Source organism: Manacus candei, unplaced genomic scaffold (assembly GCF_025592945.1).
Source record: "Manacus candei isolate 608988 ecotype Guabito, Panama unplaced genomic scaffold, ASM2559294v1 h1tg000049l, whole genome shotgun sequence".
NCBI classification, from domain to species: Eukaryota; Metazoa; Chordata; class Aves; order Passeriformes; family Pipridae; genus Manacus; species Manacus candei.
The window spans coordinates 15,908,698-15,930,200 of record NW_026138097.1 but is presented as its reverse complement, the minus strand read 5'-3'; the positions used below and the strand labels follow the sequence as shown (position 1 = coordinate 15,930,200).

The window sequence follows — 21,503 nt, the reverse complement described above, 5'->3', positions numbered from 1 at the left end:
AGGAGAGCGAAGTGCCTGTGTGCCATGGACAGAGGTGGATCACTCAGCACACAGAGCTGGTGGGGAAGGAGATGGAAGTAGGGATTGATTTTCCCTTTTTTTACATCTGACAAACACCTCAAATCAGCCTGTGTGGTCTCAGTCAGACCACAGTGGGGTAGCCAACCCCCACACACCACATCTTTTCTCCATATAAGGCTGCATGCAGCCCTAGCTGGTTGTCTGCTAATCATGAGGCAAACTGAGGCAATTTAAGAAGCTTTATCTTTGGGGTTTATCCCTTTCCAAAGAGGTGCTGAACCACTGCAGAATCACCATACAGGCTAACAAACTGACTGTTTACAACATCCGGGACTACAACCAAGTGATGCTCTACATTGAGGTGGAAAATTGCACCTCCCTGGCTGAAGCTGTGAGAGGCTGATGATGCCAACACAAACCTTGAGCAGTTTTGTCTCCTCACAGTGGATCATAATTTGGCAGTGATTCCTCTCTTTCTGTTGCACACTCTCCCTCCTCTCCCAGAACAAACTGTCAGCATGCTGCTCTAAGGTATCTTACCTCTACACTGCTTTCAGGAATATCTTACAGTGTCATGGCACACTGGGCCCTGCCCTTCTCTCCTGTTCCCACTTAACTAACTCCTCTTTATTCAGCATTAACATATATGTTCTTAAATAATGCATAAGCTAATTATTGCTTCTATTCCCTTGGACTAGGGGCAAGTAATGAATGCAGCACAAATCATTCCATGTAATGGACTCTATTTATAATGCTAAATTTATTTGTCACTTGGTAGGATGGCCCTTGTTTGGTATGGGATTATTTGATGCAAATATTCTGGTAAAAAATTGAAAGATGGAGGAAAGGTGGCAGAAGAATATTAAAGTTAGCTGGTGAGCTAAATATATTGCAATACATATGACTTGGAGCCTTACAAGTGTCAGAAGCTGAGACACAGTGCTACAGCCTGTAAGAAGGCTGAATCAAACCTCTCTGGTCTTTCTTGCCCTCTCCTTAAAGCCACACATGGAGTTCATTGGGTAAAATACAATCTTGTCAGCATAAGGCCTGATGTTTTTCCCATGATCCTGGAAGATTTCAAAAAAATTAATTGTTCTTCAACCCACTGTACTGTAAAAAATGGCTCATTTGCAAAATGTTCTGTTCCTCACAGAGGCCATGGTTGCTAATTAGTCACCAATAAAGGGGAAGTTATAAGGGCAAATGTCATGTAGCAGTAGGAAGGTACTATCAGTGATGCCACAGCAAGTTGACTCCACCCAGCCTGTGCAGGAGGAGCAGCTCCCATTGAATTCCTGCAATTTGGCTGCAGATGTTCAGTCCTAAGTGTGGCAATCTATGATGTAAGTCAACAAAGTATGGGAGGCTGCCACATCTTGCTCTACACCAAATCCTCAAAAAAGATATGCCCATATTGACTTGTCAGTTTAAAGCACACACAGGCAGGCAGGAGGCTCATGTTGTTGCCTATTCAAGTCAGAGTGAAGCCTTGGGGTATGTTTACTATAACAAATGGAGCCCAAACTGGTAAACACAGGCTTGGCCTCATAAAACTGCAGAGTGCAGATACAGCACAGGCACTGGTCTCCAGCCTGGAGCCCTGCTCACACAGGGCTATTCTCCAGCCTTAAACTCTTGACTCTTGGCAGAGTTCATGTAAAATTTCCAGACCCAAACTGTCATGTCTCCAAACTCCTTAGTACTGAGCTGTCCTTCCTGGACCACCCCCTCCCAAAACCTGATGAGCTCAGCAGCAGAAAGTGTGAACCCTTGGTAAGGTACTTACGCTGGCACCAGGGATTGAACAGGATGTACGTGTCGGTTGCAGGGTTTCTGCGTGTCCGAAGGATGGCAAAGGGAGTCCAGACAGCAACATACAGGCGGAACTTTCCAATGATGCAGGTGGCAGAGGACATGATGGACAAGCGAATGGAGTTGTTCTCCCTGTGAGTAATCTTGGCTCCCCACTCACCTGGTTTCAGCACATTACCTACTATGATTGGGATGTAGGTGCCTTTGTTTTGTTGTGGATAGCGACCTGGGGAGAGAAGTGAAGAGGTTTGCCTCGTTTTAACATTTTTTCTAAACTCCCTAGCAGTCCTTTGTCCCTTTGTCCTTATTTTCAGTGGAGTTGGCAAGTTTGTGTGGGCAGAAATCACCTACCTCCCTCATTGCCTAACACAGCGCTTGGTCACTTGGCAGTACAGCCACACCTCCCCACAGGCAGCCTGTGCAGACACCATCTCACTCCAGCAAGCTTCAGTCTTGCTGGTTCAAACACTGTCAGAAGTGTAGCCCTGGCACCGTGAGCAGGGGCTATCCAAGGCTTTTCTTGCTCACCATTGTTTATACTAGTGCAGCAAACTGCCCTCCAGCAGCTTGGTGTCAGCCAGACTGTTAAGTTTAGGAGTTTAGGTAAGAGCCTCTTCCCCAGTTCAGATGCACCCAGCACCCTTGTTACTAGCATGCAAGCGCCCTCTGGGGCACAGACATCCACTTTGGGGCTCTTTAGCAGAGCAAAACCTTGTTCTTCTCACTGCACTACTGTGCTGACAAGCAGGGACCAAGCACGCTTTCACGAAGTCCACACAAACAGAGGAAACACAAGTGAGTCTACCTGCAGACACCCAGCACTCAGTTCCCCCCAACCACCCCCTCCTCATGGACGTAGTGGGAATCAGCTCTGGATGACCAGAATATAAATCACCGTATCTGTGCTGAATTGCCAAACTTTCTCTGCTAGAAATGGGTCCCAAAGTATGACAGACCTTCAAAGTAACACACATGATAGTCTACCTCACAGTAAGACAACAAACCCCCCAGAGAAGCCTATTTTACTCTGCCAACTATATGCAAACATCTACACTGCCAGGATTCAAAGTTGTGTGAGGCTCCACCCTTTCAGACTGAGGTAGAGCCAAACTGTATCTGGAAGCCAACCAACAGCACAGACAGAAGAGACACTTGTGAGAAGGCTGAGTTCCCTATCTCATTCTCAAATCTATTTTTCATTTCATATTTTAGGCTGAAAGTAAGATTCTCTCATTCAAAAATAGGGTAATGAAAAGCAACGATGGCAGACAGAGGGACAGACTTCTATATTTTTCATTCCTACTATTTAAGAACTTCAAAATTAAACTTACAAGGGCGTTGATTTTCTTGCTTGCTTATTTTTATACTGCTGATGTAGAGATAATCCCAGACTTGAACACTGGTACATTTAGGAAAGGACAACTCCAGCTTTGAATCTGAAGCTCGCAAGCTGCCATGAGATTTATGTTTCTGAGAAATCTGGGGCTACTGTGCTTCATCCAAGAGATTATTCAGAGCACATGTATTTCCATTTTGCAGATATTCAGTGCACATAAATAGCCCTGCTGGCCAGGGATGCTGTAACACATGAAACTCATTCAGATTGGTGAGGGACGCAATGGAAGGAAAAGACCCACAGGAGAATAAAGGACTAGAACAAGAGAGCAAAATCAATAGAAAATACGAGAAGATAGAGCACTGGACACTTCAAATATAAGCCATCAAAGGAAAGCCAGTCTAGAGAGAAGAGCCTACAGAGGTAACAGAAATGCGAATCCTGTGCCTGCTAACAATTGCGATCTGAGAGCTGAACACATTCTTGTTCTTTGTAGCACAACTGGGTATGACCCATCATGCCTCTACAGTTAATATTTTGCTTCTAGTTTTGACACAATCTTTTTCTAAAAATAACAGTCCAGGCAAACAAAGCAGCAGAGCAAACCAAGTAGTAGAGCTGATATCTTTGAAAACCGTTAAGAAGTACCACTTTTAAAAATACCTCCCTTACCTCCTTCAGAAGGGTGGGAGGGGGAAGAGATGAATATTTTAATGTGATTAGGAACTGACATCGTTAGTTCCTAACGCATGTCAGTGTAGCAGCCTACTGGGGACAGAAGAAGTCATGCTGTGGTGGTGGCTTTGCACCACCATGTCTGTGTACACCACGTACATGGGGAGGCTGCAGAATCACTCCCCATTAAATCTGCTTATAGGAACCAGATAGGATCTCAAAGAGGCCATGAAACCTTTTCAAGACATCCTTATGGAAGCACTGGCACTGTCACCTCATAAGCAGGTTCAGTGAAGTACTGAGACTCTGGTATTCTCACTTTTTCTGAAACCTCGACATGTGAAATGCCATTTTCTCTTCCAAATAAAGGTCCTTCTTGCAAGCAAAGCCACAAGACACCCTCATATACCTGTTGCTTGACAAGGAAGCACCTGTAGTTGCTGTTGAGGAGTATGCAAGTTCCTTTCAGCCCAGAGCCTCACAGAGCTGCTCCCACACAGTAAGAGGTCACTGTATTTTCTTACTCACCCATGAGGAGAAGGTGCTCTGGGGTATTGCCTACATCCCTACAGGCATAGCAGAGATGCCAGGGAAGGGATATCCTAGAAGTCAGGACACTTCACAGATATTGTAAATAGTAAATACAAGAGAACACTGTTTGCTTCTGACAGATGATCAGAGTTTGGTGCTTGCTAATGATTGCATAAATCCTGAACTCACAAGGAAGTTTGGAAAGACAGGCAAAGCCTTCCAGAGCACAGTGAGTAATTTCCAATGTTTTGTTTGAAGAGAGGACGGGTTCCCTAATCTTCTGAAACAAAAACCAGAATGCAAATGGAAGAATATGGTTTGCAAATGGAAGAGTAAGGGAATTGTTGCTTCTGACACAAGCTTACAGAGCTGAATTGTAAACACACATCTAGACATCTGACAGCATCAGCCACACTAGTCTCATATACACACATATGCTGTCTTGACACTAGAGTGCTGTAAAGCTGAGTAACTTTGGCATTACATGGTAAGGTTGCTGGCAAAATAATCCTTATGTAGGTTCAGCACTATATTTATCAACTTTGTAGGCAAGGATTCTCAGGTTGGCCTGGGCATTTGACTGTTATCTACATCTTGAGAACACATTTCTGGCTGCAGTGGAAAAGTAGAGCCAACTTTGGCTCATAGTTGGGATATCTGTAATGTTGGCCCTTTCTCTGAAGGAATAACATGCAGTGGTGATTTCATTCTCTGGTTTAGTCTCCACAGAAGATTCGATGTTATCCAAAGACTCATTACCAAAAGCCTGTGAATGCCTGACAGACTACTCTCTGCAGGGTCTCTGGTGCTAACCCAACCCACAGAGAGGTTGGAGGGTGTTTGGGTGCATGTCAGGTCCAGGAGCCTTGTAGACAAGATAAACTGTTTTTATGCTGACAGGAGGGTGCTGACATTCTGCCAGCAGCATCAGCTGGCTCAGGATCTCTCCGGCTCTGGTTTGCTCCAGGAGTTGGCAGCCTGAACTATGTTCCACAGCCAGTTCTTTGTGGTTGTCTCACTCCCCAGTGCTCACGTTTTCTTTGGGTGTAGGAGGCTCTGGCCCTCACATGAGGACATTTCACAGCCAATTGCTCTGTGACAGACGAAGTCGTTGTGTGACATCACGCTGTTGGGATGCCCCTGTCTGCTCGCTATAACAGCACATGGAAATGGGAAAATCTAGCCTGAGAACTCAAAAAGCCTGGAGATTGCTGTGCTGGTTGACTTTTTTATAGGCTCCTTTTGCAGCTTAGAAGATATCATGCTGATACGGGGGCTGCTGACTGTCCTGTTGTCAAAGCAGAAGAGGACAGGAGAGAACTCACAGTGACCCTCTTTCTTGGGCCTACAACTCTCTGCATTTCAGTGCTAGGTACTGAGCCACAACACTGTCAGAAGATATTATTTTTACAGAAACCTCCCTTGTATGGAAGGTTTAACAACGCAACCAAATCTATTTCCCCTCACGCACAGTGCACAGGTCTGCAACTCTTTTGATACTTCTTTCTTACCCTTTCTTATCCCACCTTGGTTTCTGTAACTATCCAAGCTGGTCTCCTAAAGCTCCTTCTCACTTCAGTTGCAGCTCAGCTCAACTCTACACTTCCTGGGGTTTCCAGGCACCCAGAAAAAGAGGAGCAAAATAGCTGCTGTCACTATTAAAGGAGCTCATAAAATAAATAAAAAACATGAGTAAAGGTCTATGTGGCAAAAGGGACCATGAATGAAGCCTGTGTGGATGTGGGCATGTATGGGATGTCCCCTACCACACACAGACAATTGACAGAGGCAAAGAACAAAATGCAATGTTTGTTAAATTTGCCGAAGTCTATTTATATAGCAGCAAAATAATGTGCTGTCTAAAACACAGAACTGTGGTCACACACAGGCATTCAAAGTGAGTTATTTTCAACATATGCCTTAGCTTCCTAGCACGTCAGCTCTGGGCCCATCAGGCATGGAGGTAAGCTGCGTTAAATTCTGGATAAAATTGCCACACCAGAGAGGGATTTACATCAACAGAGAGATGGTGAGATAGGTGCAGCAACTTCAGCTATCAAAACACAAGCACTCCTCTCTGATGGACGTGGGTTACCTTAGAAGGGAGGGAGATGAACAAAGCTATTTCTCAGTAGTCTTTTTAGGAACCCCCCTTAGAAGATTAGCTTTTCAAGGAGTCAAGGAATCTGTCTCCCTTTTGGGATAGAGTCAAGGAATCTGTCTCCCTTTGGGACACATTGCACACAATAATTAACAATTTTCCTGTAGGTTGATTTTTTTTGTTTCAATATACTCTTTCATATAAAGGGTAAAGAATCTATTTCAATGCCAGCCCTGGAATTCATAATAATTATGACAGGTTGACAAATACGTTTGAGCTGGAAGCCACAAGTACAATAGCTGTGTAGCAGAGTTAATACTTATTGTAGCAAGCAGCCTGGAGATGGGTGTTAGTATATGGGAACCATGACAGGAAACAAAAAGTAAAACAAAGAAAAAAGAAACAGGAGGGGTGCTTTAATAAAATTCCAAACAATCAAAACAAACAACAAGAAGAAACAATCTTTTTGTAAAAGACAGTAGTGTCTAAGTCACTGTTTTAACATCCCGTCTGGGTTCCTCCCACTCTCAAATTCTATTGCCTTCAGAAACGCTATATAAAACTTGGAAATGTAGGAAACCCAAATATCTTGAAATAAGTTTTGCTCACAGCTCCAGTTAGAAATCCTTAACATCTGGTCACTCTGTCCCAGGAGTGGATATTTCTAGTACTTTACAGTTGTAGAACAGACATTGGAGTCACGCACCTTAGCTATTAAAACAATTAAAAAATACAGCTAGATTTTATGTGCCACTTGATGCTGCTGCAGCAGTGCAAATGTGAGCATAATAAAGACTGCTTGGCATGAAATACTGCATTCATAGAGCACCGAGGGACTCCCTCCTCTCTGCTCCTCTGTGGCCTGACTGGGAAGTCCAGAGAGGAGGAAAAAAATACCCCAATACCTTTGTTCAGAAAGTGTTTGGGTTTGTTACTTGCTAAGAGCTGGCAAACAGGTCTCTTATCTGCCTAGAGTCAATCTCTAGGAAATGTGTTCCACTGCTAATAAATTATTTTTTTCTCCCACAAAATGGGACTTCAAGTTTAGACCATCAGGTGTTTCTGTATCTCTGCTCAATTTTTTGTAGTTCTTTGTGAAACAGAGATCTAGTGATTCATTAAACTCTCAGCATTAAGTATCAACACCAACGCAGTTTGACTCCTGCACCAGTTAGTTACTCCTGTGTGGTGAAAAAAAGGTTCCTAAAAATGTCAGGATCCAAAATTTTCCAAAGAGTAACTTTTACCCAGAGGCAGAACTCAGCTCGACATCCCATTCCAGGTGCTGGGGATCATCTCATGTTCCAGCCCCTCCGCTACCACATGCCCTGCCACAGAGCTGCTGAGGAGGACAGGTGACAGCAGGGGTAGCAACACTTTCCACTAAGGCAGAATTATTGCCTGACAAAATCATTAAAACCTCAATAACCCTGGAATAACACTTGGCCCAACTCTGCTGTGAAAACAGGGAAAGGCTGTGGACACTGTAGGACAGTATGAAGAGTTCCACTGATACTGGTGTGTATATCTTGAATTTGACCCCTGGTTATTTAATTGAACTCAGCTGTCCCTCTGACCATAAGTGGGAATTTGGTGTCACCTAAACAAGCCATGCTCCAGGATCAATTCTGACATCTTTGTGTTCTTAGCTGCTTTTCTGTGTTTATAACTATCCTTCTGGAGCAGACCTGGGAAGACTTTGGAAAAAGGAGCAGTAAGTCTCTGCTCTCATCTCAGGCCCAAAGCCAATGATTTATTGAAGCCTGATGAGAGCATATGGATGGATGTGTGGGTGTCCACACATGCACACATGTAGAAAGGTGATAGTAACCTGGGGAACTGGAATTTATGATTGTTCCAGAAGTATGTCAATGAATAAAATGTCCATAATAATATTAAGGGCTAGACCAACATATATAGATTTATGAAGCCATTTAAGGAAAATCCAAATAGACAACAATTTATGAGGATGTGGGAAAATATATCATTAGAGTCAGGATGCACTGTATAAACTTATCAGCCTCTTAAAGATTTACAGCCACATACTGTAAACTACTACTAAAAGCAAGATTGAAGGCTGTATAAGCCCATCTAATAATACATCTGCTTTTCAGAGAAATCCCTGCCAGCGCAGCAGTGCTGGAGGAAACTTTGCGGCGCTCATGACAAACTGGCTACCCCAGGTGAGGGAGCCATGCTCAGCCTGGCTAAGCCTGCATCAGGGAAAGCTAGGAGAAGCACAAAGTATTCCCATCACCACAAAGACAGTAGTCTGGAGAGACCAAGATGGGTGAGGGGGTCCATGGGCTGCTCTGGGCTCACTGGGGTTCCAAGTAAACTGAAATTGTTCCCACTGGGGGGAACTAGATGTAAGCACATCAACTACACTTGTGGCTCTTTCATCTCAACCCCAGACCAATAAAATGAGTATCACCCAGGTGGTGATGCTCACCTTTCCTCTTCTAAAAGCCAGGAAGTGGATGGCAAGGTAGGAACTATGTGGTGATGGAGCAGCTCTCAAACCATAGGTACTGCAGCAGGGCTGTGGTTCAGCACAAGAACTGGAATAACATCCAATTACTCTTTATAAGTGGATATTTTTCCATGTGGATTTTTTGGCACATTTATTGTTTTCCATACTTTGGCAGGCAAGTATGGTCCTAATTTAATGAAGGATTATGTGCAAAACTGAATTATAATAATTCACATGTTAGCATTTCAGTCAATTTCACCAATGATGACTCTACAGAAAACAGTCTGTTAAAGCAAGAACAACTTTAGTCATAAAGAACCATCACAGGAGAATATCTGTAAAAGTGACTTTCAAGATATTGGGTGAATTATTTATATATTTACAAACATATATATATATTACAAACATATTTATATATTTACAAACACATATATATTTGCTTAAACAATTTAACCCATGAATTCTAACCTCTGTGTGAATGGTGTTTAAATGGACTGTGGATTAAAAAAGATTGTTATTAAAGGTTGTTCTGTGAGTGTTTCAGACCTAGTTTTACATGATGCAAGAATCATTTGTCCCAGGGACCCTTGATTCATTATCAATTAGAAGATCTAAGCAGTCTCTACTTGCTTTTCTTGCTTCATTAATCATCTTTTTAATGATGTAAAAGAAGCAAAAATAGGAGCAAAAAAAAGAGAAGGAAAAGTAAATTTTACAGAGTAACGGAAATAGAATAGTTCTGCGCACACACAGAGAATCAATTCATTACCATTGTCACATTTTTCAGGAGCAAAATTAGTATTTAATGGATAAAAATTCTATGATGGATTAGCGTCAATGTTAGGAAATTTCCCAGGGCTGGGAACTAATAATTTCTGAATAGCTTCATACAACACTGTTGTATAAACAGCCCGCACTGTAGGAAAAGCCCTGCAAAAATGGACTTTGAATTTTCCAAGCTCCAACTGAATTCCCTGGGAACCAAGGCCAGCCATCCCCACAGAGTATCTGTGTGCCTTATGAAAATAGAATCTCGAACCACTCACAATATTCTACAGTTCTGGGCAGCCTGGTCCACACTGCCTGGGGTAACATCCTCATCCTTGGAGCTACTGAAAACCTGTCCCTAGGGCAAGGCCCAAAGACACTGGATCAAGCTGGACCTGCTTTGAGCAAGGGCTAGAGATGAGACCTCTGGAGGCCCCTGCAATATAGTTTATTCTATTCTACAGTTCTGCTGCACCATTTGAAATCTACTGCTCAGACACACAGAGAGCTCCTTGGAAAGGTCATTTTACAACAACCTGGCAATATTTCTGTGTGTCCATCACTTTAATCTCTCAAACTCAGCACTTTCTTAGGAGGTATACTTTCAGCACAAAAAGCTTCTCTGAGCTCAAGTTGCCTCTGCTGTACAGCTGTTGCCTGAGCAGCTCCCTAGGAGTAGCTTCTGCCTGACAGTGCCAAAGGGCAGGATTCACCTCCCCGGCCTTTAGTGTTCTTAAAGTCAGAGCCTAGTCTATGGTAGAGAGTCAATAGAGGAAGCAGAAGAGAGTTCATCCCATTTTAAAACAGCAGGGTTAAACTACGCTTGGAGGTGCCTGCCTCTCTCCACTGCTCACGGACAGCCTGGGCAAGAGTTTTTGGACTGGGCTCTGGTGTTCAGGCTGCTGGCAGTAGGAGAGGTGAATGCTTGCCCTTCAGGAAGACAAAGAGAAAAAAACTGGATGAAAATGGCCATGTCTTCCCATGACAAAAGGTTTGACAGCACAGCACTAAGACCTTCAGCACTCAGTGCTCTTAACTAAGTATGAGAAATATTTTCTTCTCAGCAATAAACATTGGACTTGCCACTAAAAGGAGAAGTAGCAAGAATCAAGCACGTAATATCTAAATTTTCCTTCCCCATTGTGGACTGTTTTTGTTTTGCTTTTTGTTGCTAGCCTCTGAGAACAAATATACTGCATTTTTACCACATGTTCACAGAGAGAAACTTTTGTGGAGCACTGAGTGTTTACCAGTTCCTACAAGAGGAGCCTGAACATCTCCCAGTTGAATCTTTGTGAGCTAAAGTCCTTGTAGCAAGAGGGCAGTGGTGCTCACAGAAGTGAACACATAAAAGCGAGGGAGGGCAGTAGTGTTGTACACTATCCAGTATATGCAGCCCTTCCCTGCAGCCAGTTGTCAGCCACCACACATGGACACTGGTCTCATTTCACAGAAAGGACAATAACAGTGAAGAACAGGGAGAGGAATTCCACCACAGACTCAGGGTTGACCCAAAGGAATCATTCAGAGATGAGTTTGTTGCAGAGTCTCCCCTGGCTCAGGCTGCATTTAACCCCTTCCCTACTCTGTCTGAGGCTGAGGGGACTTTTATCCATGCTTAGAGATTCAAGGTACAAACAGTGGATGAATGTATTATGAAAGAGCATCAGAAAAAAAAAATGAATGTGTTCTCTTAAGTGGACTGTACAGTGTCAAAACAAGTGTTAATTTTCTTCTTCCAGTATAGAATATCTGATTAAAACTAATGCAAACTGCATGAAGTGCAATAAAAAACAAATGTTCCATTTTCCACTTCTTCTTGATACAACTGTTTGTTTTAAACATATAAAGAGTAAGGGAACAGTCTTGAATTTAATTAAATCCCAAAAGAACTAATGATATTTATGCATATTAAATTTTTAAAGGCACTTGTGGCTCTTCAGCCAATCATTCACTGGACTGTCATAACATGCCTCCCAACCCTAATTTAAATTAGAAAGAAGAGACCCATGAAAAAAATTGTGCAGACAGTAACATTTTCACTGCACATATGTTTAAGAGATAAACGCCCATCTAGCTTTAAAAAGCAACAAATCTAATAAATGCCCACATCATCATAATTCAACGACAGAAAAGAATCAATGTTACAAATTTCAGAGCTGCTTCTCACAGGAAAGTAAATTAAAACATCAATTATAACCTACTTTAAAGAGTGTATACGGAAAACACTGATGTCTTAACACAGAAACCACCAGATCACTCTAGATGAAACTGGGGGTTTCCCAGAGTTGTGTTGTAGGGAGCAGCATTTGGTGGGGCCATCTTTGGAGCATATCAGGAAGCTCCACTCTGTCACTTGTTTTTCCCCTTCTCTAGTAAGGTCAGGCCCTTCTCTAGTCCTGTACCTTCAATGACTCAACAGATGCATTAGGATATGGGTATCTGATGAAGACCTCACAGTGAGAAGAAAAAGCTTTCTTGCTCCTTCTGCAACAAATGAAGAAAGTTTCTGATATCGTCCTGAGTAAGTCTCTCGGCTCTGGTGAGGTTGCAACTCAATTCCTATGTTCAGTTCTGCGCCCCGCATTACACCAAAGACATTGAGTTGCTGGGGTGTGTCCAGAGAAGAGCAACGGAGCTTGTGAAGGGGTTGGAGCACAAGTCTGATGAGGAGTGGCTGAGTGAGCTGGTGTTGTTTAGCCTGGAGAAAAGGAGGCTCAGCGGGGAGCTGAGCTTATCACTCTCTACAGCTACTCAAAAGGTGAGGGGGTGGTTAGTCTCTTCTCACAGGGAACAAGAAATAGGACAAGAGGAAGTGGTCTCAAGTTGTACCAGGGGAGGTTTAGATTGGATATTAGGGAAAAAATCTTCACTGTAAGGGTTGTCAGGCATTGGAACAGGCTGCCCAGGAAAGTGGTGGAATTGCCACCCCTAGAAGAATTCAAAAGACGTGGATGTGGAACTTGGGGACATCCTTTAATGGTGAACTTGGCAGTGCTGGGTCAACAGTCAGACTGAACATCTTAGAGCTTTTACAACCTTAGTGATTCAATGATTCTATGGTTCTGATTCTGGTCCAAAGCTAAAGTCTTTGAACCTTCTCTGTTGTTACCAAGTTGGTTGTAAATGCAGGCTGCAAAGTTGCAAGATTCTTCCACCCTGTATAATTTCCCTTGTTTTGTAATCAATATTTTGCTATCCCTGTTCGTACTTTTCTCACCTCAAACATCAGAATCCTCCTCCCTGCATCTCCTAAATACTAATAAAAGATGTTTCGTGTTCCACTTACCTTTCAATGTTGCTACACAGCATTAACCAGATAGAACTTTGAAAGATCAATAAAGTACAACTTCTTACTATACAGAAACCCCCAAATACTGCTTCTTCTTCTTCTCTTACATGAAATTCTGCTGATTTTTTCAAGAAAGGATTCAGACCCTGTTTAGAAAAACACTTCCTTGCCTATGGTTAAACCTGTTTTTATGGTTTATCAATCATAACAGGAAAAGACCCAGCCGTTAAGTACTGCTATGTTCCTGTTTATGATAGACTCACCAACCTTCCTTTGCTGATAAGACACAGCCTTTGCCAGGCACTTACCCATTAAATACTCCAGCCAGAATTGGTCTGTCTCTGGCCTGTAAGGTCGATTGAAGTCAATCTGGATTTGGAAAGGCTGTCCCCGACGCACTATCAGCTTGGGATTGTAGTACTTGTCAGTGTGGTGCTGCTGCTTGTTGATCTCATGGGGGTCCTTGAACATATAAATATCAACAACACGCAGGTAATCTGCAGAGACATGTAAATGAACAGAGGGGGAAGGAGTCAGTATGTTAGAGAGTCAGTATGTTAGAAAGTCAGTATTGGTATCAACATCACTAGAGGCCATGTCCTCCTCATCTCTGGGGAAGGAACACCACATAACAAGAGCACGCTGGATCTGTTTGGGGCTTACATCCCCCTGGATGAGCAGAGACTTATGGACTAACACTTCTCTGTCCACCTGCCATTTTCACGGAGGCAACAAGTCTTCTAGTGCACAGCAAAAGCAATCGCAGTAAGAACTGGTTGATAGGCATGGGAAGCTGAGTTTCCCCAAGGAGAGTTTGGTTCCATCTGTCCTTTGGAATGGTCTTTCTGCAAGTCTAGGCCTTGCTGTCACAAGTTTACCAGTGCAATCAGTAGGCCTTTGACAGTTGCGGCTTCTTGTTTCCCTTCTTGCAGCCCTCCATTTTTAAAACGCAAATTCACAGGGGTTTTGTGATGCTTAAATACATTAATGTCTGCAAAATGCTACCGGTATTGAGTGCTGAGGAGCCTGAGAGGCAGTTAATGATCTTGCATTCAGCTGAGAGCTTGGATTGCCTGTATTAAATAAGATTTGGGTGTACTGGATGTGTCTAGACTCAGCTTCTCCGTACACCTCCACTGCTATTAGTGTCTTCTTATGAAAACTATATATACCATTATAGTATATAATTACAGCATAGAGTTACAGGCAAGCAGCAGTAGGTATCTGTAACATGCACAGGCAAAGCTTTGCTCCCTTCAAATTAGGGCTATCTAAAGGCTTATAGCGTAACACTGCTAGGAGTAGTTTACTCAGCTAATGACCAGTGTGGAGTGGCACTGGGATAGCCAAAGGCACTTGCAGTCACCATAAGCTACATGACTTTATCATACCATGAATCTTCACAGTGGGAATCCTCTCTAGGATAACATAACAAGAAACCACATGAAAATGAACTGGACATCGTTCTTCTGCCTACATGCTTGGGCACATAATCATGAAACCTCTGCCAGGAGGAGGACCATTACTACTCACCACCAGGAGAGAGACAGAAACGTAAAGCTAGATTTGCAGCTCTCAGCTTGTCTTTCCAGGTGCTGACAATTAGAAACTAGCTAATTTCTGCATTTTATAGTGACAGTGACAGAGCCAAACCCATGCCTGGCAAAAAGAGGTGCAGATTTACAGCAGCTGGTGGAGCTGTGTATACTTCTGATGGTGGCTAATTTGACCTACTACTAAGTACACTGTGATCAGGAATGATGTGCTCACTGAATGAGTTGGATATTCAAGTCACTGAGGCCCCTCAGTGTGAATGTGACCCCTTTCACAGAAGCTCAGACAACAGCTTTGCATGTTGCCTGTCTTTTAAGGCAGGGAGACACTGCAGAGCAGCCAGCTGAGGACAAATGGCAGAGCCCTGCAGGCAGCACCTTCCCTGGACACCAGCACTGTCCTTCTCCTACCCCAGCCAAGACACCCAGCCTGGGCTTTGGGCAGCAGCTAATGGGAGACAGGAGTAAGGGCAATAGGAATAAGTTCCGCTCCTGCTGGCATTATCACTGTCAGCTCCCTAGCCCTGTCCTTCATGAAACAGAAGGAGAGGAATATGTCTGAGGACACAGGAAGATAAGGAACCTTTCATGGAAAAGTCCTGGATAGCTGAACCCAAAACCATCTGCCCTCTGCTAACCCTAATCTGCTGAAAGGCTGGAATACCCTGTTCAATCATGAGTCAGGTCTAAAGTCCCATGGCAATGTCATTATTATTCTCTTTTCAACTCACGAGGCTTCTGGAGTAACTTCTGTAAAACCCCTCTGGCTTTAGCACTGAATGAAGTTACAGAGACACCTGTGTGAAACATTAAATGTATTTTGCTCGGAAATCATTCTCATTGCCCCCCATGAAGTAGGTCATGTCTTCGCCTCCATCCCTGCAAAACTTACCAAAGCTCACTCACAAAAATGCTGACAAAGCTCACAATTAAATTACATGAGACAGGAATTTCCCAGGCAGAGATAAGGCAGGGAAGGAGAGAGTTTCTCCTCTTACATCTCCCAGTCCCTTCCAGTCTGAAAGCACTGCATGTAAAAAGCTGTGTATCTTGGGGTTCTGTGAGGGGTGAAGCTATGAATAAAAATTTGACTCAGCTAATCCCTCCTTCCAAGGAGGCATAAAAATGGAGTTGAGGGTTTGTTGTGTTTTCATCTTGTTCTAAAACAAAAGGCAACAGTAACCCTGCCCTTCCCTCTTACCTTAGCTCCTTCAGGGAACTGTCCCTTCAAGGAACTGCAAAGCTAAGTCACCCTGGGCTGTCAGTTCAGCATTTGCTTTATTTTATCTCAGGACTTTACATGGCTCCTGTCAGAACACAGCCATACACATCTGCAGAAAACACTTTTCATTTTCAGTCTCAGTGTTAAAATATATGTTGAGCTTGCCATCTGAAGATAACCTGTGACTGAGCCTGTGCTAATTACAAGTAAGAGAAATTACAGAGGACAAAACATGAGCAGGGTACTGGGATGTGCTAACACCATCCCCAGGGTGCTATCCAAAGGAAGTCGATCCAAAGGAAGGCTCCAGGAAATGCTCATCTGTTTGTGAGGGACAAGTGGCCATTGAGGCCTACTTTGAAGTCAAGTCCATTTGAGGGTTTGCCTGTAGCCTGATCTACTGTTTAGTGCAAGCAGGTTTGCTGCAGGAGGGGTAGCAATGTGATGCTTTCTTAAAGCTTTTGCAATGTTAGGTTTGCATGGAAATAAATGAGCACAAGCTTGAGCTGTTTTTCAAATAACAAGAATAGCCTTCTGGTTTCCTTGAAGGACCTGAGGAAGGGCTCCGAATTGCAAAAACAAACAAACAAACATGAATTTCCAAAGGAGGCGCCTATCATGCTGCTAGCAGGGGAAGCACGGCTGCCTGGCGAGTCACCGGACTTTGCAAAGGAGGTGGCGTGGGGAGCTTGCAGACCATGGAGCTGCAGGGCTGTGTACTCCCACCGAGCGCCCTCATAACACATTGCAGTGAGATGAGCTGGCTAGGATGAGCCAGGGGGAGGACACGGGCACAAGCGTGTTCAAGGAGACCCAGGCTTCTTGCTGAAGAAGCACTCGGGGGCTGCACGTCCTCCTAACTGAGCATCTCCTCCTGCAAGCAAGCCGGCTCCAACAGCAGGCAGCCCACTGACCAGGCTGGGGAGGCAGCCATACCCGGCAGCCTCCGTGCTCTCTTCGGCTGTGATTCAGCGGAGTAGAAGTGGGTGTCAGCAGAGAGCTAGGCAAGCACAGGGTTTTACCTCATCCTAGAGTAGTAGTTAAAATAGGTCAAATGAATCACACCCTAAAAATGCCTGTTTCTCTCTGTTGGCTGTCAAGGGAAACGAGGGTGACTAGCTCAGCTGTAGACTCCTACACTGCACAGATCAAGGGCAGAATTCAGTTAAATTTAGGCATCTAAATGATGTGAGCCTGGTATGTAACCTCTTATTATGGCCAGTTGGTGGCTGGTTGCTGCAGCCAGTGTAGCTGGGAAGAGTACAGATGACCCTGGAACTGACATTCATTGACTCTCTGGACTGCCTATACCCTCGCCTCTGCTTGCTGGATGGCTCTCTGTTGACTACAATCTCTGAAGGTGACACAGGTGAAGACACAGACGTTTAGATGTTTATAGCAGGTGTCCAAAGGCTAGAAAACACCTCAGTTGTAATAAAAGAGATAAAAGGATTTACATGCTTTTTCAGTGTGTTACGGCAATAAAATCTGGGAATCACTACCGAAAAATTTGACAACCCAGAAGTGTAGAGGTGTGCAAGGGAAGGAGAAGGAGGTATCGTAAGCAGTCCTCTCCAAAGATGTGTCCACAGCTCTAGAGCCCTACTGCACTCTGCCACAGACACTTTATCCCCCTAATACAACACTGATAGTGCTCTGGGCCAAGCTCCTGAATGTAAGGCTGAGTTCCATTGGGCTATAAACCTTTAATGTGGTCTGACAGGTGACTTAAGCATCCTACTCCAAACAGTATTTCCAGGGACCACACTTATATCAGCTGGTATCCCAGGTTTAGGTCATAGCTGACATGCACCAAAACAGGAATGCTACTGTAGTCCTTCCCTTCAGGTCCCTCCTTGCATGTCGTTGCTACAAGCATTGGAAAGAACTGCACAGCAAAGTGGATTCAGCTGTACAATAAGAGTTTGCCTGTTATGCACAGATTTGTTTTTCAGCTGAACCAGTCCCATAACCAGGTTTACCCAATGGCCACACAAACCTTCACTTTGGACAAGGGATGTTTTCCTCAACAGCAGCATCACCTTAAGCACATGTTCCTGCCTCAACTCACTTGACCCAACGTTTTTAAGTTTACTTGCATTTTTGAAAAGCAAGAGGCTGCCACCCACCAGCACCATACTTCATTCAAAGCCTGATGCGAAACACATCAAAAAGCAATAGGAATTTTTCTCCTGGTACTGGTGGGCTTTAGCTACAGGCTGCATTCCTTCTAAGGTATCCCACACTTACACTTTTCCAGTTTCTGGGAACATATTTGGTTTGAAACGACATCTAGCCAGGACCTGTACTGCAGGGGGGTAATTTAAACACACAGACTTGCCCCAGAGCTACAGGGTTGTTTGAATAGGTTCAAGTAAATTTTCTGCAGTCTTAACATGACCACTGGTTGGCTAAGGCATTTAAAAAAAAAATGAATGCTTTTTAAAGAAATGTGTGTGTATTAAAAGGGGGAGGAGGGGAGGAGGGAGAGGAATGTGTGGTTAAGGCACATGATTAGGATTACAGAAATAATTCTTTTCAACTTGTCACTTAAAATCTCTTTGCCTGCTTCCCAATGTGTAAAATGCAGTAATTAATGCTTGTCCACATTTATTAAGCACTCTTTCAACCCTGGATCAAGAGACCCCTCTGAGCATTAAGTATTATTACATCTGGCTACCCTGATCTGCGACATTCAACAAGTTCTGCTGTTCATTTCAAACAGGCAAACAATTTAACATCATTTCATTATGGATTCATTCAGGAGTTAATCCTGATTTCTTTTGAGCCAAATCTTACCTATTTTTTTTTCTGGTTTACTTCAAAGAGTTGGCATTGAGAACGTACTTTGGTTTGTCCATGCTCTACTACGATATTATTTTGTTTCCCCATCCAAACAATTATAAAACAGTTCATAGGAGAACAAATAAAAATATGAGTATTCCTTTTAGTTTCATGTTCTTTTTTGTGAGTGAGCTGAACATCTAGCAAAAGTTTTCCCTGCCAGACAACATTTTGCAGCAGTTTCACGGCCAGTTTAGAGCCATATAGATGAGAAGGGCCATTAAGAGGAGACACTCCTGCCTCTTCACCCCAGTGCAGCCACCACCATGCCTGAAGCTGGCAGGTTCTAAAAGTGATTCTGTGATTGTGATCAAACTGGGAAATCCCTTGCCTTTTTTTAACCAATCCCACAGTTCAAGCAGAAAACTGCTCACTCAGCTTCTCCACTCCTCACGTTTCCTACCCATAACCTGTGGTAACATTCTCATGCACATGGGTGTTTTTAGTAAGTTTATTCATGAGCAGCAAGAAAAGCTATCTGAGATAGAAACATATAAGGAAAAAAGTGGTTTGGATTTAGTTCACAGACCTGAGCTAAAGTGAGTAGGGAAGATATAAAAATAGACTTGTGGTTTAATTGTACACTGTACCTTTAGGATTAAATCCTCTAGGTATCAACCCAAAAGGATCCACCTCGGGGACCTCATTTTCTTCATCATTGGAGTTGTTTGGTGGGAGGGCTCTTCTCCCATTCAGAGGAGGTTTCTTCTCCTCTCTGGTGCTCGTTGTTTCAGACATCCTATTTTAAAAATGTTGTAATACCATGAAAGAAAGAAAGAGTGCAAGGAAAAAGCAAATATGAGCCGGCATGGTACATGTAAGATGGGAGAAACCAAAAGCAGTGTGGGGTGCTAGTGAGCTACATGTTTTTAGACTCACAAGAATAAAACCTGAGTGGCAAGAAACATTGGTCTAATGATGAAGTACAACTCTCTAAGGACTGGAAGGCATTTTGTGTTTGTCAAAACACATGAATAAGAGAAGAAGGGCAGGCGGGAGAAGGAGATGGAAGTCTAACACAGAATAATTTGCCTAGGAGAAGCAGGACACTAAAAATATTAGGAAGTTTCAGGTAAAAGAACTGGAAAATCATTCAGTCTCCCACCCTCCGTAACAGCATTATTGAATCCAAACCAGCAAATTATATTTCCAGAAAGTGCATCAGACACTACCTTTCCCTAATAAAAATGACATTATAAGTTATACTGCAGGCAAGCCAAATACTATAGCCTACAGCAGTCTGTGGATGATTAGTGGAGAATTGTATTTTTGTCCCTATGCACACCAACACCCAATATCTAAAGGGCTAACTCCTGCACCCAGACAATCCACTTTTGAGAAAAAGAGAGGGGGGTGGGGGGGAAGAGAGGAAGGGTAAAGGGAAAAAAGGGAAAAGAAAAAAGCACTTATCCACTTATTTCTCTCCCACTAACGTCCTTAAGGGAAATCTTAGATGTAGGCTGATCAGAGACTTTTCTTTGAGCTACTCAAAACTGCTTTCACATCTATTTCAGTGTAAGGATATAGCAATGAAAAAGCCATGCCACCCTTCTAAGAAAATATTAATGACTGAGAAGACAACTTCTTCCCAAAGTCCCTGAAAACAGCAATTTAAAACACAGCAATTATTTAATAGCAGTAACCTCTTAAAGGAAGGGGTTTTTTTAGTTAGCAAGAGTACCTTATTTTCAGATAGTCTTTTTTTTCCTTCTCCCTTGCAGAATTTCTGCACTGCAATAGAATCAGGGGGAAAGTTGGGAGCTTTTAAGCAACCTCTGTATATCCTCCTCCTTCCTGTTGCAATAGGACAGTGCTGAAATGATTGCCAAGCCCTCCCCACACCACCTTCAAGGATCTGCCACCACTGCTGGCATGTCTTTTCTTCCTCTCTCCCTCTCCCTGCCTGTCTTATCCCAGTTCTGCTCAGCAGGAGCATTTCAGGGTGCTTAGGCTAAGGAAAAAGCTTGGGCACTGAAGTTTCAGTATGTGAGACAAAGTAGGACTGCTCATGGCATTAGGGCATATGAAGGAGGAGATTGAAGGGGATTTTCTGAGGGACACAATCCAAGAAGCCATGCTTACCATGTCGCCAGTCTTTAATGGTGTCTCTTCCTCAGGGTGCCTGCGATGCAACTCCAGGTGTTGGATTTCGGAGTACTCTCAGGCAGACACAGTGACGGTTCCCCTTGCAGAGGACTGCGGGAAACATGGACATGGAGAGCAAATTGGTGGCCCGGAGCAGCTTTCTCTAGAAACCTTGTGCAGTCCAGGACAGTGAAGGTATTTTGCACCAAACAGCTGTGTTTGGGGCAAATTACCTTCAGCTCTTGCCCATGATAAAATGTGCATCACTTAACAAACAGGGTCTGGGGCAGTTCCTGGTGGAAGCATTTTAGCTTCATAACAACTTTCTTCAGTTCCACCAAGCTCTAAGGTAACTGGGGACTGTATGACACCTCCTCTGTGAAACAAAAGTCTACAGGCTAGTGGAGCTGCATGGAGAAAAAAAACAATGTTGAGGGAAGAATTCGGGCCTACTGTTCTGCCAGCCGCTGTTGTTTGGTAGCAGAGGTAGAAACCACCTACTAAGGGCATGCATGGGCAGTGAAGAGGCCCTCTTACATACATGGGAACTGCCAAGGTCACTAGTTGCCTTGATTGCAGAGCAGATGAAGGAACAGGAGACACAGTGAAGAGGACTCTACTCTCTTTCAGGCAGCTATGACTTCCAGCCCCATAGCATCAGTGAAGCCTCAAAACTCTATTGGCTGAACACACCTGAAATCAAGCCAGAGGGTTGGAAAGGAGAGAATCGGGTCACATTCCTGTAATGGGAAGCAGCAAGTAAACCATGTGGAAGACAGGACCCCCA

General features: G+C 43.6%; 1 protein-coding gene across 1 annotated transcript in view; it reads right to left on the bottom strand.

Annotated features, from left to right (window-relative positions):
• The window catches only part of F13A1 (coagulation factor XIII A chain), a 61,092-nt gene extending 40,713 nt beyond the window's left edge, over window positions 1–20,379 (bottom strand). The window contains exons 1-4 of the mRNA XM_051799067.1: window positions 20,313–20,379; window positions 19,222–19,370; window positions 13,321–13,509; window positions 1,811–2,062 (exon numbers count right to left, since the gene is read on the bottom strand). Coding sequence (XP_051655027.1) covers window positions 1,811–2,062; window positions 13,321–13,509; window positions 19,222–19,369 — 589 coding nt within the window. The 5' untranslated portion in view covers window position 19,370; window positions 20,313–20,379. The remainder of the gene's footprint in view (window positions 1–1,810; window positions 2,063–13,320; window positions 13,510–19,221; window positions 19,371–20,312) is intronic.
• Between the last annotated feature and the right edge of the window lie 1,124 nt (window positions 20,380–21,503).